Source organism: Macrobrachium rosenbergii, chromosome 6 (assembly GCF_040412425.1).
Source record: "Macrobrachium rosenbergii isolate ZJJX-2024 chromosome 6, ASM4041242v1, whole genome shotgun sequence".
NCBI classification, from domain to species: domain Eukaryota; kingdom Metazoa; phylum Arthropoda; class Malacostraca; order Decapoda; family Palaemonidae; genus Macrobrachium; species Macrobrachium rosenbergii.
The window spans coordinates 23,105,811-23,124,701 of record NC_089746.1 but is presented as its reverse complement, the minus strand read 5'-3'; the positions used below and the strand labels follow the sequence as shown (position 1 = coordinate 23,124,701).

Below are 18,891 nucleotides of genomic sequence, written 5' to 3'. Positions count from 1 at the left end.
TTAGAGCACAAAACCCAGAATCTGCTTAAGGGTATCGGCGGGTCGGAGATTAATTTTGAGTGACGGTGTTCAAACTTCCACAGGTTTTACCTCTAGTTTGTCCGAATATGCATACAAAATTTCAGGTGAATTGATAAAAACTTTTTTTAACGAATATTTTTCTTTTAAACATAACTTTTATTTTGTTTTTTAAAGTACATCTCCTTCTTTATTTATCATTCAATTTAAAAACAAAAGTAATAGCAGAAAGTTTAGTTCCTATCAAATAAAACGGCAAACTCAAAAATCTAATATGTGATGTATGCTATTTTAAAAAATATTTTAAAAATACAATAAAAATACCATAAAATTATATATTAAATCTTAGTAAAAATTTTTGACAGAAAAAGAAAAATAAATTTGCCGATGTGTTCTCTCACTATCTTTGTTCAAATTGCTTTTTAGATTTTTAAAATCCATTCATAAATAAGGGAGTTTTAGAATTTGAATGTAGAAAAGTATGTTTTGAGAAAAACGCAGTTAAAGTTTTGCTAACCATTTATTTTGCTTTTAGAAGCATATAAAGTTTCTTAGAAAAACCTACATGACACCTGCTCCCTCTTTTTATAAGAGATATTATTCCTCTAAAAAAAAAAAAACATTTATCACTTAAAGAAAATAGTTTATATTATTTTTGGGGGTTATCATAGAACGCCACTTACTCTTGTTCTGCCAGGTTTTTAGGAGGCTAATGAGCTCCTCCTTCATATCCTTCTTTGATGTTCTTTGCTTCTTTGCTTTCTTGAATGCATAGCAGACATTCGTTTCCTGCTCTTCTCTTTCATTTGAAGGCCTTTCAGGCTTTCTCCTGTCATTTTTCTCATAACAGGCAGCAATGAACTTGCTGCATAGCCAATATTATGCTCCGCTGCAGCAACATGAAAAGCAAAGGTCGCAGTATCCTTCCCATGAAGTCTGACCTTTGGACACTTTGCCCATATTTTACTGTTGAACGATTCATTTAGGTTTTGAGTACGACCTTTCGCACATCTTTGCAGTAAATCATCAGAGGAAAGCTCTTCAAATATTTGGCGAACTGGGATCTTTTGCTCCTCTGTAAGTTGGAGTTTTACTTTCATCTTCTTGTGACTCCTGGGAGATACATTCATTGCCAAATCACGATTGTAAAAACACCAGCTATTTTTTGCCAACAGGACACTGAGAATGATCATGATTTTTATCATCACTAGTCAGATGTAAAAGATTGCCATTATATTTTTTCATAGTAACTAAAGGGTCAGTGGGATCTTTAGCTCCATTTCTTACTGCAATGCCAAAATATTTTCCAATTTTATCACCGTGCTATCACTCAATTTATTGAGTCCTCCAAGCTCACTCCTAAACATAACTTTGTTTGTTGTTGTTACATATTTCGAAACATATTTCTTTCTCAAGGCCATAAGACGAAAGACAATCCTCTTCTGAACATGGTTTATGCATTCTTCCTTGAGCACTGGGTATGGAGTGCCATAAGGACCAGTGCCCTCATTCAAACTGCATACTCCTTTATATGCTGTCGAATCCCCATCACCAACAAATACTTTATATATGAATTTCCTGTCTAGTGATCTTTGCCACAATGCGATAGCACCAGCAGCTTCCATATTTCCAGAAGCTTGGTCAAAATTTTTTTTGCATTCTCCAGACTGTATATGTTTTTCATAAGCTGCATCATATTGTTCTTTTGTTACTTCATTTGTTTTCAGTTTATTATTCAAAGTACTGCAGGAATTACATATCTTACTGAAAACTTCGCCATCAAGAACAAAGCCAGTGTAAGCCCCAGTAACAACTCCTATGCCAATAGGGATTGATGTCCCTTTTCATCCAGGTGCCATCATATATTACTCGATAGGTAAATTACCATGTTCATCTGGTTTTGACCCCAATGCTTTCATAATAATCAAATATTGCTCTATCAACTTCTTTCATGGATTCCTTGAAGGTCTGGTCAGCAATCCGTTCAATATACTCTTTATAACGTTCATGACGATGCTGTTTGCTAAAGGTTTGGCACCTAAGGCAATTCGAGTGTTATTCAAGGCTGCCAAGCCTCCCCCATTTATCATGTTTTGATATATAAATGAAGCTGTTGTTTCACCGATATGTTCTGTTTTCACACTTTCACTAGCTTGCACTTTGGTATATTGAAAAACAGACGGTACCTCACACTGACACTAGTTTCAAGTCAACATCAAAACTGTTTTTATCAATTTCGAGTGTTATATTGCAGTCACACTGCCCGCAATACGTCGAACTGAAAGCGTCTTTTAGAACTCTCAAGGGTAATGAAACTGTTTCTCCATCATTGCTTACCCTTAGAAGATCTTCTTTTCAGTTATATAGCTTTCAATAAAAAACTTCTTAGGTTGGCTCCTGATGAAACAGCGACATCACCTGCTACGTCAGGGACAGCAATTACATCTTGAAAATGCTCATTATCTTCCTCCTCCCCCCTCCTCATCATCAGATAACTTCAAAACAAAGTCGCCGGTGCCATCATCATCATCATCTTGATATATTTGTTCAAGGGAATAGTAGATTTTACTGGGAGCTTAAGTAATAGGAAGTACTTGGCATCTCCTCAGCACACGTGGTTGGTGGCGACATGTGAGAAGCCACAACATTAGCTGTGTTTATACTTTTAGCTTCCAGATAAGTTTTGATATTCCCTTCGCTTACTAAACTTCTTTTTTGGCATGTTGGTAATATATATAATAAAGAACTGATGTCCAAAAGTCCGAGGAAGTGTTGCAATCGACTGAAAATAACAAACATACGGTTACATAAAAAAATATAAGAATTCTCTCTCAGGACAACTGGCTGGCGTTATTCAGGCTGGGAAGAGTTGCCATCTCTATCAGGAAAACATATTGTACGGCATACGAAAAGAATACGCAATGAAAAGAAATACAAATACTTGAAGAATGAGTGCAAAATGAAACAGTAAAACCACCCTAGCCAGACCTTTAATTCTTACTTAGGTGTGGCCTTTAAATTGGCCTTTAAACCATTTAAAAGGCTTTCAGATCGATATTATCTTCACGCGTGGCAATGGCCAGGACCCAGATCTGTGGAAATATGACGATAACTCATTTTCACGAATTTGAGCCAATATCACCAAAAATTACAGGTCACGATACCCTTAAACTAGCAAAGCAGTAATTAACAGTGGACAAGACCTCCCCATACCAGCAAGAGACCCAATAGCTCCAAGATGCCCCACTGGTAGTCATTCTTTTGAGGGATTCAGAACTTCTGTTGCTCTTCCTGGATACCACATTTTTTTTTTAAATTTGGTGTCACACCATTCATTTTCATCATATATATTTTCATAGTGTTTGTGTTCAGGCTGTCCTTTGCCACTAGATGTACTGTTATTTTATTTTTGCCATGTTAATTTATTTTGATCTTGTGATATACAGTATTGTTATTTAGCTTTACCCATCTGTATCTTGTAGGTTATTGGAGTTTTGTGTATATTAATTCTTTTTGGTTGTACTGTATATTTTTTATGGCATAGAGAAAACCAGGAGTCCATTGTCTTCTCTATCAAACCTTCAGAATTGTCAGGAGAAATCACCTCACTCCTTCTCTACCTTCACTGACAGGAAGACTGCTACCTCCTCTCTGAGAATGTCCTTTTGAGGTTATTTGACTTTAATTATCTTGACACATCATAGGAACCCTGTGCTGTTTAGGTCATGTAGGTAAGTCAGGCTTCAGACCTGATGTCAACAGTAATCTAGAGGAGGACAAAGAGGAGGTACTACTGTCTACATTGAAGATAATTGTTCTAGTGACAAGTTTCTTCACTAAATATTTGAGACAAAAAGGGGTGTAGCAAATCAGTGACAAACAGCCTCTGGAAGTTTGCTGCAACAGAACAGATAAAGCCTTCCAAAAGAGCATCTTCATCATAATATTGGCCTGTAGATATAAGATGATCCTGCTGATGTCATCCCCCCCGAAAGAGAAGATCTAATACGGCTAGCACCAATTATTGCTATGTGGACTTGGAAGATATCTCCCTGTAGTAGCATTAGTAGACTCCTCTTGTGCAGGAGACAGTCACTGGTCCTTGGGTAAAAGAAGCTGGAGCAAAGAACTTGGTAATAACCTCCATCACTACCAGTATATGACATGCCTGCAAGGAGCATCCTTAGATCTTGTAAAATCTTTGCAGCTGCTGGTCTGAGACCAATATATGAAGCATCCCCAGTTGGTCAGTCATAACCTCTTTCTGGTTCCCCTGCCATCCATCTTTTGCCAAAAGTAAAAAAATGATTGAGATGAACTTCTTTAAAAAGTGTCTGAGTTGTTTTAAGATGCTTGGAGACTTGTGATGGTTGGCATTCTGCCCAGAAGTCTTCGGAATTGTATGAAATCTAATTCGAACAGTGGTCATAGATAAAATATTTTTGTATTTCAAAATGTTTTTCATACAAAACCATGAACATGTATTGCCTCTCCTCCATGCAACTGAGCTGGTCACTCCTACTTAAACCCATCAAGATCCAAGTGCCTTCACTGCACATGGCTAGTTGTTCTCTGGTACCTCAGTTACCACCATGCAGCAAGAATGAGTGCAGAGTAGGGAGGAAAACACTTTTGTGTGGTCAGTGGTTTGGTATTAAAAGCATGTTTTGCATTAAAAAAGATTGTTTCATATAAGTAACTTACCAAGAAATTACATTGCTATACTTTTTCACTCGCGCGGCAGCTTAATTTTTAAAAATCGCAGTAGCATTTCTATTGTTTTTGTGTAGGTGACTACCCCGCCCATTATCGGGGAACAATAGGAACAACAAAGCAGAAAACATCAAATGTTTGCAGCAGCTTTGTCCTATTTCATTGTTATTTTGGACTATCCTTCCAGGATTCGGTGAAGTATTCATTTTTCTGTGTAACGCAGTGGAAGTTATTGAAATCTCACTAAGAAAAACTAGATAGCGATAGGAAAAGGAAGGTGGCCTCTAGAGCCAAAATAAGGGCTCGTAATATTGTTCCATCCCTCCCTGCCTAGCTCCCATCTTCCGACCCTGATCCCATGACCAGTCTCGAGTGTAAATTTGATCGTAAATTTGATCTTAGGTCAATAGACTGGCTGAATTAGGGGTGTCTCCAAGAGTCCCTATGGACAAAGTGAACAGTGTTGTGTCATTGCCGGTGGAGGAGGTTGCTGTCTGTCCCGCTGACTCTCCCAAGCAAAGGTCCCTGTCACATTCCCCCGAACCTGGGAGAAGACATATTGGAGGTCCAAAGGAGGTCAGTGGGGTTTGCCCACGGGCAGTCGCTCCCTCAGTTGAACTTGTCACACACGCACAGGTAGCAGCAGACAGCCGTTGGAAAGGCGTCTTTGTCATTGTTCATCAATTGTCTTCGGACTCAGAGATGTCCAGTCCTGACAAGAGGCGTCATTGGCAGTTCCCTGGCGAGTCCCATTCCCTGAAGAAACGTAAGTACAACATGGCTTCACCAATTCCATGTAAATGTGTTAGAGATCCTCCTTTCAGTCCTCAACCGTCTTGCAGTACTTGGCACAGCCCAGAATACCTTTTGCTTGAGTGTTCATATTCAGAGCACCAATATTTGGCACCCCTTAGTCAAGAAATGCTCTTCTTGTTCGTCTAGGCGCCCACACGAGCAGCCACTGTACTCTTCCGAGCGACAAACGCCAGTCCCAGTCCCCAAGCGCCCGCTGCCAGCCTCCGCGCACCAGGCGCCAGTTGCCAAGAGTTCACCAAGGTGTCAAGCGCTCAGCTGCCTCTTTGCAAGCTTCTAGTTCTCCTGCACTCATAGTGGAAGATACGTCGTTGGTTCCCATCTAGCAGCAGTTGGCGGACATTTTAGGTTTGCTCCATAAGGCTCCAATTGAGACCAAGCCTACTAAGGACTTATCCTTGTCACCAGTCTCTTCTGTTGAGGAGGAATTAGTACAAGAACCAGCACTGTCAGCTTATGCATCTCTGTTGAGATATTTCCTAGTGACGTTTCCGTCTCACTTTCAGTCAGCTGCACCAGTTTTGCCCGCCTCTACTTTTCTTATGAGGAACCAAGTGGATGCCAGCACTTGCCTTATGGTCCTTTCTTCCTCTTTGAGGAAAGCGCTTAAGGAAGTGGAAGATTGGCTCTCAGTGAAAAGGGAGGAAGGTAAGGCTGCTTTTGCCTTTCTGCTGTTGAGAGTGACAGCCAAGAGATACCTGTCTTATGCAACAGGAGAGCTCCATCCCTGGGAGGTGCTGCCTCATCCCAGGGTGAATTCTCGGGTCTGATTGATCCAGCCTGCCGTTCTACCTTCTCCTCAGTTAAAGTAATGTTTGCTCCCTTTGAGTTAGATCATCTGGTGAAGAGTATAGGCAATCCCCCGGTTTACGATGGGGGTTCCGTTCTTACGCCATGTCGTAAGCCGAAAATCATCTTAAGCCAAAAAATAGTTGAAAATTGTAAGAAAACCTTAATTTTAATCATTTGGGTGTCTTGAAAATGATGTAACCTGGATTTTTATTGAGTTTTTCATAAAAAAAACTCCGAATTTTGACCATTCTGCCATTTTGGAGCCATATTTCTTCCATCGGATCGGGAAATAATTTTTGATTAATATATTTGAAGAACGTCGTTAGCTCAGAACGTCATAAGCCGAGCCCGTCGTAACCCGGGGACTGTCTGTATCTTCAAAGTTTTTGGAGTTTTTAGTTTCCTCAGTTGATCAGTCGGGGCTCTCACTAAAAAGATCGAGGAATGTAATGATTTGGTGGCTGACTTTTCTGAGGATTGGCTTGGTGTATTGTCATGTGCAGATAAAGCCATAAGAGATGGCTCCTTGGAACTTGTGGCCCTTTTCTCCTTAAGAGTGCTTAAGCAGAGGGAATTGTGCTGCTCCTTTACCACTATGGGAGTGACTTCTATACAGAAGTTGGCCTTACTTTATTCTCTTTAGATCAGCAATATCTGTTTCCCTTGTCTACCATAAAGGAAATATCGACTGACCTACAGAAGAAGTCAACTCAGGACCTGTTGACGCAGTCTTCGAAGCACGCTAAAGAGACTTCATTCATGAAGGTAGACAGAGTTTTCTTTCCAGAGCCCACTCCACGGTTCATTTCACAGCAAAGTGTATCAAGAGGACTTTGTCCAGACCATCCTCAAAGAAATGATGCATCAGTCCTTCATGCACCAGTGGGAGCCAGGCTCCTCCTTTTCCGGGAGAAGTGGATTGTCAGAGGGGCAGAGCCTTGGACATTCAAGATCATGAAGGAGGGCTACTCGATACCATTAAAAGAGCACCCTCCACTAGTGTCCACACCAATTGCATTGATATCCTACTCCAAAGGCTCCGAGAGATATGTGGCTCTTTCGGAGGCAGTGTCATCCCTCCTAAGGAAGAGAGCCATAGAGGAGGTAGGAGATTGTTCCACGAAAAGTTTTTAAAACTGCCTTTTCGTAGTCCCCAGTTCATCAGGAAGTTGAGACCTGTCTTCGATGTCAGCACTTTAAACTTCTTTGTCCAGAAGACGAAGTTCAAAATGGAGACAAGCCAGTCAGTATTATCATCCATTCAACAGAGCGATTGTTTATCTGGATTCCAGGAAATATCTCATGTTCGTCTTCAAGGACAGAGTCTTTCAATTTTGAGCCCTGTGTTTTAGTCACTCTGCAGCTCTTCAGATATTTACATGAGTACTAGCCCCTCTCACGAAGTGGCTACACCTTCTCGGCATCAACATATGCCTGTATCTGGATGATTGTCTACCTCAATCACCTTTACAGAAGTGCACGAAGGACCTTCAGAGAACCCTTCTCCTTGCCCAAGAGATAGGGATTTTGATAAACCTACAGAAGTCACAGATGACTCAGACTCAAGAGATTCTATTTAGGGATGAGGATCAACTCTGAGTTTTCGGGCTTTTCTGTCTCCCAAGAGAATTGAGTCCTGTCTACAGACAGCACTCAGTTTTCTCTCGCTCCTGTCTTGCTCGGTGAATCAATGGATGAGTCTGTTAGGAACCCTCGCCTCCACGAGCAGTTTGTGAAATTATGCAGACTGCATATGAAAGCCCTTCAGTTCTTAAGAGCAAGTTGGGACAGGAAGATGTAAACGGACTCTGTGGTGTTCCCCATAACAACGAAGATAAAGTCGGACCTGCGATGGTGGACACTCAAAGAAAGATTTTTGGCCGGATCGCTACACCCTGTAAGCCCGACCTAGACTTTTTTTCAGATGCCTCAGTTCTAGGTTGGGGAGCCCTTCTGGGGAACTTGGAAGCTTTTGGGATGTGGTCTCCAGGACAATGGAATTTGCATATCAACGTAAAGGAATTGACTGCTATTCATTTGGGTCTAATGTCCTTTGCGGAAACAGTCACAGACAAAACCGTGGTGGTGCACTCAGACAACACCACAGCTCTTTCCTATATAAGGAAATAAGGCGGAACCCACTCCTCCCTATGCGAAGCCATGAAGGGAAAATGAATGCATTGGCAGACGAGCTGAGCCATCGCAGACAAATACTACCCACAGAATGGACCTTGAACTCCCTGGTCTGCAACAACCTGTGGAAGTTGTGGGGTAGACATACTTTGGACCTATTCGCCTAATCAAAAAATCATCACCTTCCTCTCTTTTGTTCTCTGGTCCTGGACCCTTGGGCATGGGCGACAGATGCCATCCTTTTAAATTGGTCAGGTCATGGTAAGGTAAGTGCTCAACAAGTTTCATACCATCACAATGTAACAATGACCCTGATAGCTCTATTTTGGCCCCTCAAGGAGTGGTTTCTGGACCTCCTGAGACTCTTAGTGGACTTTACGAGACTGCTCCCACAAGATCCACATCTACTCAAACAGCCCCACATTTGTAAATTCCTTCAAGGACTGTCCGCTTTAGCCCTGACAGGCTTCAGACTGTCTGGAAACTCGTCAGAGTGAGTGGATTTTCAAAATCAGATACGGAGGCTATTGCAACATGTAGATGTCAGTCTTCTTGCCATGTCTACCAGTCTGAGTGGGCAGTCTTCTGATGATGGTGTAGCAGTAATAACATCTCGTCTGCTAAAACCTCTGTAGCTCAGATAGCGGACTTCCTCCGTTCCTGCGGACCGCCAAGGGCTCTCCTTTTCCGCTAGCAAGGGGTATAGATCAATGCTGGGTTCAGTTTTTAAGCACAGAGGTCTAGATCTTGCCTCTAACGAAGATCTTAGCGATCTCATTAAGTCCTTCGAGACTTCCAAGCAGAAGAGCGTTGACTCTGTATCTTGGAGTTTGGACGTAGTTCTCAAGTGGTTAATGGCGGAATGGTTCTATTTGGCGCCGTTTTTTGGGCTCCAGGGTTTTTGGCGACGAGTTTTTTTGGCGACGATTTTTTTGGCGCCAAAAATAAGAAAATAATTCTCTCTCTCTCTCTCTCTCTCTCTCTCAGGTTAAAATATTCTGAGAGAATAGAAATTGCCTGTTACTACTAACTGCTTATTTATCTGTTTCTCTGTAACTGCCTATCTATCTGTTTCTCTTTAACTGCCTATCTATCTATCTATCTATCTGTTTCTCTTTAACTTGACAGCAATTTCCACAGTACAGAAACAGCTTTTTACTACCGCCTACATGTTAAAATCTAAGAATAGTTGAGTTGAACCCCTCTACAGAAATGGCTAAACTTATTCTAAGTAAGAAAAATAGACCCAAATATTCGCATAATGGATATCTTTATGTGTTGATAAGCATAGCAAGAAGGAGCCTAGTACAAAGTTTTGGAGATGTGAAAATAAGAATGAGTGCAAAGCCCGTGATCCACACTCAAGACAATGAAGTGATAAATGAAATAAATGAACATTCTCATGGTGCTTCAATAGCAAGTGTAGAAGTAGCTGCTATTAAAACTAGTTTAAAGAGTCGGGCTGAAGACTGCCAAGATCAGCCTTCGGTAATTATAAGTTCTTGCACAGAGAATATTTCTCAAGCCGCTCAAGGAGCACTTCCAAATTTAGATTTAATGAAGCAAATAATAAAGAGAAGGAGAAATCAGTTGAGCCTCGCTCCTCCTAATCCTGTCAGTGTTTGTGAATTAGTGATCCCAGATGAATACAAACTTTATATGAAAAACAATGGTGAGCATGAAAACTTTTAATTGGTGACAGTGGTCGATCAGACGAAAGAATTTTAATTTTCGGAAGACAGAGCTGGACTGTGTTTTACGAGATTCTGACGTGTGGTACTGTGATGGAACATTCAAATTTTCTTCTTATTTTAATGTAATCCTCTTGATATTTTCATTCTTATTTTGGTGAAAAATTTGGTGCGCCAAAAGTGTGGGCGCCAAAAAACTTGTCGCCAAAAATCTGAGCCCAAGAAACGGCGCCAAAAGCACCGACCGGTTAATGGGCCCAGCTTTTGAGCCTCTCTGTTCCATGTCCCTCAAGAACTTGACTAAGAAGACTCTCTTCCTTGTAGCCTTGGCTACTGCCAAGGAAATTCCAGAACTACAGGCTATAGACAAGCAAATTTGTTTCACCATGGGAGACGTAGTTTGTACTTTCACTAGGTTTCTTGGCTAAGAACAAGACACCATCCAACCCCTGGCCATGCTCAGTCACCATTCAGAACCTTATGAACATCCTCAGTCCAGAAGAGGAGGAAAGGGTCATTTGCCCTGTTAGGGCCCTTCAGTATTACATAGACAGTGCCAAGAGAATCAGAGGCCCTTCCAGTAAACTCTGGTGCTCTGTCAAGAATACCTCTCGACCCATATCTAAAAATGCATTGTCGTTTTTTTTATTAGGAATCTTTAAGGTGAGAGCACATGAGATTAGCGTGGTCACCACCTGGTATGCTTTCAGGCATAATATGTCACTCTCAGCAATCCTTCAATGGACTTACTGGAAGAGTAAGTCCATTTTTGCAATGCACTATTTGAAAGAAATAAGAGTTTTTGAAAATTGCAATACCTTGGGGTTTTTTTTATCAGAGGCTGGCATGGTATTGGGGGAAGAAGTGCAGCATTCCTTTTTAGCATTGATCTTTTAGCCTTGAAGTAGGGTGTCGAGTCATTGGGGAGCCTGGGTGGTACTTCGTACCTGGGGTACCCACCAGTCTTTAGTGGTTGGGTGATGGTTTTTAATTTTATTGCAGTGTAGGTGACAGCATTGTATGGTTTTTTGTTGTTTGGTATTGCGCCCAGGGTGAGGGCAACTGTTCTTATGCTTTGTGAGCAATCGGGATTGTCTTTTACTCCAAAGCTCCCACTTAAAAGTAGAGACGACTCGCAGCTACTCCGCTGCGTCATTATAGGTCAAGATGAGCACCAACCAGAGGCAGTAATTACCTGCAGTAGCTGTCTTACCAGGTAAGGAAACAACAAGCATTTTTTCAGTGCTAGCAAATTGTCTATTTCAAATTCATTTTCATGACAATGTTTTGAAGTAGAATATGTCCATGGATCCTACCTCCAGTCAATGTGGGAGTCAGCAGTGTAATTACTTGGTAAGTTACTTATATGAAAATGTTATTTTCATGATAAAATTAAGTTTCATATATAAATAAAAATTAATTACAGATCAGAGCCCTCCCTCCTCCCCTCTCATAGCCATAAGAGCACAAAAGAAGTGATGTTTTCTGCTTTGTTGTTCCTATTGTTCCCCAATAGTGAGTGGGGTAGTCACCTATGCAAAAACAATAGAAGTGTTACTGCGATTTTTAAAAATTAAGCTGCTGCGTGAGTGGAAAAGTATAGCAGTGTAATTGCTTGGTAAGTATATAAGAACTTAATTTTATCATGTAAATAACAGTTTGTTCATTATAACCTCATTAATCATATATTGTCGTGTTGCCAGGGAAAGCCCAATTGAAAACTAGGCTAGGAGCCTGCTAACATGTTTGGAAGCCAGGGTTAGGTGAAACTATGTCTAAAAATTCAAATTTCATGGTGAGGAATCCTGAAGAGACTCCTAAAGATGTCTAGAAAAGCTGTGCAATACGTAGGACAAATCCCAGATTGGAAGTTTCACTTTTTACCATGGGCTTGACTCCTAAAGATATCTAGAAAAGCTGTGCAGTACATAGACAGATCCCAGATTGGAAGTTTCACTTTTTACCATGGGCTTGACTGATGAAAATAAATTTCCAAATAAGACCTGAGAGAGGCTTTTTCAGAGACTAAAGTTTAGGGCCTGAACCTAGGACGCTTTCTCTTGCACACAGTAGATGTACAGTACTTCCTACAAGCTGGACAAATGGGAACATGAAAGTAAACATCCTTCTATTTAACTAAGCAAAACAGTCTCCCATCTGAATTGATTTTATCAGTGACTTGACCCAAGTCAGTGAGAAAATCCAATTTCTGTTTATCCTGAAAGGAGTCAGATGGAGATACTTGTTTAGCTGGGGTCTGATTAGCTGCCAACCTCCTGGAGCCTTCAGAATAATAGAGATCAAAACTCCAGCCACTGCTTTTGGTGGCTTCCTTCAGAATGACAGACTTGTTGCTGGGCTGGTAAGACTCAAAGGAACTGATTCACTCAAGGAACAGATGACAGCATCCCTCCTGGAGAACCTCGACAACTCACAACCCCACACTTACTCCCACAAAGGCCAAAACTCCTGGAGGGAAGTTTCTATCAAAGGCAATGACACCAGAGAAGGGAGAGGAGCTTCATCTGCAACAACCTCTCCTAACCAGAGTTCTGCTGGAAATGGTTGAAGTAGCAGCAACAGAAGGTTTGTCAGATGTAGAAGATACCACTGCCTTGGTAGGTGGAGGAGGCTGCAAGGTGAAAGCCATGGGTGAACAGTGGAGGTAATACTAGAGCAACAGGTGACCCATCAGGTACAGCAGCAGCAGTGGAAATAGAGGCAGCCTACCACTCATCTACTGTATATCCAGCGACTGACCAGATCTGCTTTTATTATACTCTCCAAAAGATAAAACACTCAATATTTCAATTAATCTATGAAACAAGATCCACCAGTGGCAACCAGACCCCTCAGGATGACATGACAGCAGGCCTATAGGCAGGTCAAACTCAGATTAGGAGAATGGCATACCGAATATCCTACCTTGGAGTCACAGGTAAATATTCACGTTTTGGGATGATAGAGGGAGACAAGTCCCCTGCAGATAAATAAACCGCAAGTTGCTGCATGGGACAAGGCAGCAGAATCACTGTGGTGTCATCCAACAAGACTTGACTCTTCAGTGAAGTCAACATGACACTGCAACATAGCAAGTTAAGTTGGCATACATGCAACAAACGTAATCACATCACATGCCCAAAATAAAATTACATTCACCAGAAGTGAAGATGAACACACAAATACCTATAAACTTTAAAAAAGTAGGATATCCACAGAAATGCCGAGGAGGGTGAGTAAAGCACAACACATTTGTCACAAAACTATTGAATTACTTTAAAAGGAAGGGAAACCAATGAAATATTATCTCAAAAGAATGAAAAGGCACACAGAAATTGAAAAGAATGATTCAGTTTGAAGGCACATTGGTACACATAACATGTAGTTTCAGCTTAAATGTAAATGTATTTAGGAATTTTTTAAGCCCCCAAGTTCCAGTTCCATTGGATTTTTCACATGGGAAACCTACTCTTTGAAACAGCTAAATCCTGGAAGAGCAAAGCAACAGCATGTTTACTTCATAGTTACACAAAAAATTACTATTAGCTTAGGCATCATAAGATGACTGGTCCTGAACAGTGAGGTCTTGTGGATCTTGGTCTGTACAGGTTGGTGCATGAAGGAAAGGCAGTGTATGATTAAAAAATAATTACCTGTACAGTCCTTATTATTGCTAAGGGTGGACTTCCATAATCACTATTTCTCACCTTTGGTTTGAATACAGAGGCTTAATTTCAAAATTAAAATAGGGTTGTTCCCTTATGAGGTGGTGTGCCCTTATGCAAATCACTGCTATGATTTTAAGTTGATATACCTTACCAGGTGCAAGGTGTATATGAGGAGGTTTGTATGCATTGAACATGAAAAATTATTGTAAGATATTATACGTTATTTTTTGTTTTTTGTCTATTTTAGCCTTTGCTTGCAATCTTGCAATTTTTGCAAATAGGGGTTTTGGATCCTTCACAGTTTCTTACAAGATTCTGGAGGCCTTAACCTGTTAAAAAAATGTGCAATGTTGTTTGGTTTGTGAAAACATCTTTCCTTATGTAGCAACACATGGGAGAAGTTTCAGAGATGACTTTGGATGAAAGAAGGTAAACATTAATTCAGGAGATACAGTTTTTAGTGTTTTGTCAGCGTATTCAATACAGTCTTAGGTTTGGTATGTTAACATTTAACTAAGATAGGTAATTTGCTAGGATTTGACATACAGTCATGGTATTGATAGCTATTATGCTCTGCTGCTTTTGTGCATTGCCATGCAAAAAACAAATGTGTTGTATATTTGGTAGGAGAGTGGGTTATTATGAAGCACCCATCAAAGTCTGTTTTGTTGTTAACCCTTTAACGCCGAAGCCCTATTTACAAAAACGTCTCCCGTATGCCGGCGGCGTTCGTGAGTTAGCGCTGCTGGAAAAAAGATTTTTTCAAAAAATCACAGCACGCTTTAGTTTTTAAGATTAAGAGTTCATTTTTGGCTCATTTTTTTGTCATTGCCTGAAGTTTAGTATGCAACCATCAGAAATGAAAAAAATATCATTATCATATATAAATATTGGAATATATGACAGCGAAAAAAAAAACATATAATTGTATACAAATCGTGCTGTAAGCAAAACGGTTAAAGCTAATGACTTAATTTTTTTTAGTTGTATTGTACACTAAATTGCGATGATTTTGGTATATAACAAATTTTAAAATGATCAAAGCAACACAGAGAAAATATTATCTTGAAATGATGCATGAATTCGTGAACGCCATGGACGTAAAAAAATTTTTTTCAAAAATTCACCATAAATCGAAATATTGTGCTAGAGACTTCCCGTTTGTTGAAAAATGAAGCTAATTGATTGAATATTACTAGACTGTAAGTTTTTAGCTTACAATTGCAGTTTTCAACCATTTCGGTCGAGTTAAAGTTGACCGAAAGTCGAATTTTTTCTATTTATCGTGATTTATATGAAAATATTTCAAAACTGATAAAAACTACAACCATGAGTTATTTTTTATTGTATTGTAAATGAAATTGTGCACATTTTCATATATAAAACTTTATGTAACGACTAATATAAAACGGTGCAAATATTACGACAACGAGACGAAAGAATTTCTGAGATGTTCGGCCGAGTTATCACAAGAGACGTAAGGAAAATGTTTTTTTAGAAAATTCACCATAAATTGAAATATTGTGCTAGAGACTTCCAATTTATTGCAAAATGAAGGTAAACGATTGAATAGTACTAGAATGTAAGAGTTTTAGCTTACAATTGCGCTTTTTTTACCATTTCGGTCGAGTTAAAGTTGACTGAAGGTTGAAATTTTGGCAGTTATCGTGATTTATGTGAAAATATTTCAAAACTGATAAAAGCTACAACCATGAGCTAATTTCTGTTGTATTCTACATGAAATTGCACACATTGTCATATATAAAAGTTTATGTAACGACTAATGTAAACGATGCAAACATTACGACAACATGACGAAAGAATTTCCGAGATGTTCGGCCGAGTTACGCAGACGTAAGGAGTTTTTTTTTTTTTTTTTTTTTTTTTTCCAGAAATTCACCATAAATTGAAATATTGTGCTAGAGACTTCCAGTTTGTTGTAAAATGAAGGTACATGATTGAATATTACTAGAATGTAAGAGTTTTAGCTTATAATTGCGTTTTTTACCATTTGGTCGAGTTAAAGTTGACCGAAGCTTGAAATTTTGCAGTTATCGTGATTTATATGAAAATATTTCAAAACTGATAAAAGCTACAACCATGAGTTATTTTCTGTTGTATTCTACATGAAATTGCGCACATTTCCATATATAAAACTTTATGTAACGACTAATATGAAACAGTGCAAACATTACGACAACGTGATTTAAAGAATTTCTGGCGCGGACGTAAGGAAAAAGTTTTTTTCAAAATTCACCATAAATCGAAATATTGTGCTAGAGACTTCCAATTGGTTGCAAAATGAAGGTAAATGATTGAATATTACTAGAATGTAAGAGTTTTAGCTTACAATTGCGTTTTTTGACCATTTCGGTCGAGTCAAAGTTGACTGAAGGTTGAAATTTTGGCAGTTATCGTGATTTTTATGAAAATATTTCAAAACTGATAAAAGCTGCAACCATGAGTTATTTTCTGTTGTATTGTACATGAAATTGCGCACATTTTCATATATAAAACTTTATGTAACGGCTAATATAGAACAGTGCAAAAATTACAACAAAATGATGAAAGAATTTCTGAAATTTTTGGCTGAGTTACCACGTGGGCGTAAGAAAAAAGTTTTTTTCAAAAATTCACCATAAATCGAAATATTGTGCTAGAGACTTCCAATTTGTTGCAAAATGAAGGTACATGATTGAATATTACTAGAATGTAAGAGTTTTAGCTTACAATTGCGTATTTCGACCATTTCGGTCGAGTCAAAGTTGACCAAAGGTTGAAATTTTTTGTAGTCGACGTTTGCTACATCCACTCGGCATTCAACAGACAATTTTAGTCGACGTTTGCTACGTCCAACAGGCGTTTAAGGGTTAATTGCTATACTTTGTAAATGTATCAAGGACTACAGTAGAGATGATACTCTTCATAGTAGACTATACTGTAGTGATTTTGATTTTGTAAATTTTATAATGAGTAGGGAGCAGCATTTGGTATGTAATTGTACCTTCAACCTTTATCCAGGCCAACCTAGATGTTAATGGGGAGTAGCATTTGGTATGTAATTGTAGCTTTGGTCTGTATCAGTCAGCTTAGTTAAAATATTATGTATACAGGTATACATGGCTTATTAAGCTTAGTTTTATATGAGAAAAGTACTTTGCTTATTAAACCAAGTTGTATATGAGAACAGTACAATAATTGCTGCCAGTGGTGTAAGAAGTTTTTCTGTTCATTTTTATCTGTCTTCACTGTTGTTTCTTTCTCCAAAATAGTACTGTTAAAAATTTCCTGTGTACATTTCATATAATCTTTATTTGCCACAGCATCTTCAAGTAGCGCAGCAAGTACTGTCATGGGAAGTCCAGGAGCAGAAAAGAGAGGAACTCGCTCTCCTTTACCACCCCTTCCACAGGGTGATAACAGTCTATATTCAGCACCTTCCCCACAGCCTCCTCATTCTCCTCCACGCAGTGTGCCTCCTGCTGAACGACCTACACAACGAGCCCTTGAAGAAATGTACGCTAAGGTTAGTGTTGACAGCTGTTGGTATTTGAGGGTTCATTATTGATATTTCTAACGATTTGGTAATTTCTTCTCTTCACACTTCTAAGGATTTAACAAAGGGCTGTTGCTGTGTGCAGAGTATGTAATTAATTTTTTAGTTTCAAATAGCTGAAAAGAATTAAATAGGGAAAGTGAAGGATGTTTTCAGTTTAAAAAAAGTTTCAGTTATTAGGATCTGATATGTCCAGATCCAAAGATATATAGAAATGATTAGAGGCACACAATCCTTTATCCGAAATTCTAAAAACCGAAAACATTTTGTGGAGAGTAGAGCATCAGTTCATAAGGTTGGTAGTTTGGCAAGTTGACCTGGGTTGATTTGAGTCATTTGGGTGACCTTAGATAAATCCCAAGTCTCTCTCTCTCTCTCTCTCTCTCTCTCTCTCTCTCTCTCTCTCTCTCTCTCTCTCTCTCTCTCTCTCTCTCTCTCTCTCTCTCTCTCTCTCTCTCTCTCTCTCTCTCTCTCTCTCTCTCTCTCTCTCTCTCTCTCTCTCTCTCTCTCTCTCTCTCTCTCTCTCTCTCTCATGGGTACAATATTAGCACATATGCAGACACTGTGTGTGTGTGTGTTCACAAATTTTAGAAATGTAGTACAGGTAATATATCAACAAACAAATTTTGTTGTCAGTTGTGTGGACTATATAGAAAGTGACCAGCAGCTGAACAGAAATGGATTAACATTCCTCGTGAGATTAAAGAGATGTTGAAGGTCTGTCAATGCAAAAAAGAAAAAGATTCTTTTGTTGCGGAGGAATCTCTGAACCAACAATTTTTCACTCAAAAGTAGTGAGAAGGAATTCATTCTATTCTTATGTAATTAGTAAAATACATAAATCATTAAAAACTACATAATGTATTCAAAACACGCACATACATCATCGTCAGTTTCATGTGAGCAAAACGTTCTTTCTCAGACAGAATACATCTAAAATCTGATTGGCTGGCTGGTTACCATGGAGATCCATTAGCCAGTGACAGCCCTCTACTTCTGTTCTATTTATAGACATAAGTCGAGACAGCACTAAGTTTGAACGTTGCCATGATTGTGATTGACTGCTGATGGCAAAAATTACTCAATAATTTGCTTTATATAATTATTTCTTTGTGAAAACAAGAATATCACAATAATTTTAACTTTATTATAGTGGTATCAAAAATCCCACAAAGTATCACAGTGATCAAATGTATGACTGCAAACTGATGATGACATTAGTGACAATAAAGAAAAGAACAGCTCTTTCCAAGATCGATATGATGAAATGTATTTATAGTCTTACTTATTGTTAAAATTCACAAGTTGAATTAGTTATTTTGATCATGTATATTTTTTGCGTTTTACTAAATGTTTCCGTTGAAAATAATGTGTTAGTGAACAAATGGTCTTCGTTATCCCATTTTTTTTTTTAAAGCGTAGTCGCTGTTTCGTCCTCAAGGAGTTACCTTCCATGGTCTACCAGAGCTCCATGGTGACCAAACTAATATCAAAGAATTCTCTTCTA

At 39.1% G+C, this 18,891-nt stretch overlaps 2 protein-coding genes across 3 annotated transcripts in view; one reads left to right on the top strand and one right to left on the bottom strand.

Annotated features, from left to right (window-relative positions):
* Positions 1 to 18,891, bottom strand: part of Tbca (Tubulin binding cofactor A) — a 258,271-nt gene that overhangs the window by 199,042 nt on the left and 40,338 nt on the right. The gene's annotated exons all lie outside the window — the stretch shown is intronic.
* The window catches only part of LOC136839313 (nascent polypeptide-associated complex subunit alpha, muscle-specific form), a 69,432-nt gene that overhangs the window by 29,505 nt on the left and 21,036 nt on the right, over positions 1 to 18,891 (top strand). For both annotated transcript variants that reach the window (XM_067105186.1, XM_067105185.1), the window contains exon 10: positions 17,152 to 17,354. In XM_067105186.1, coding sequence (XP_066961287.1) covers positions 17,152 to 17,354 — 203 coding nt within the window. The remainder of the gene's footprint in view (positions 1 to 17,151; positions 17,355 to 18,891) is intronic.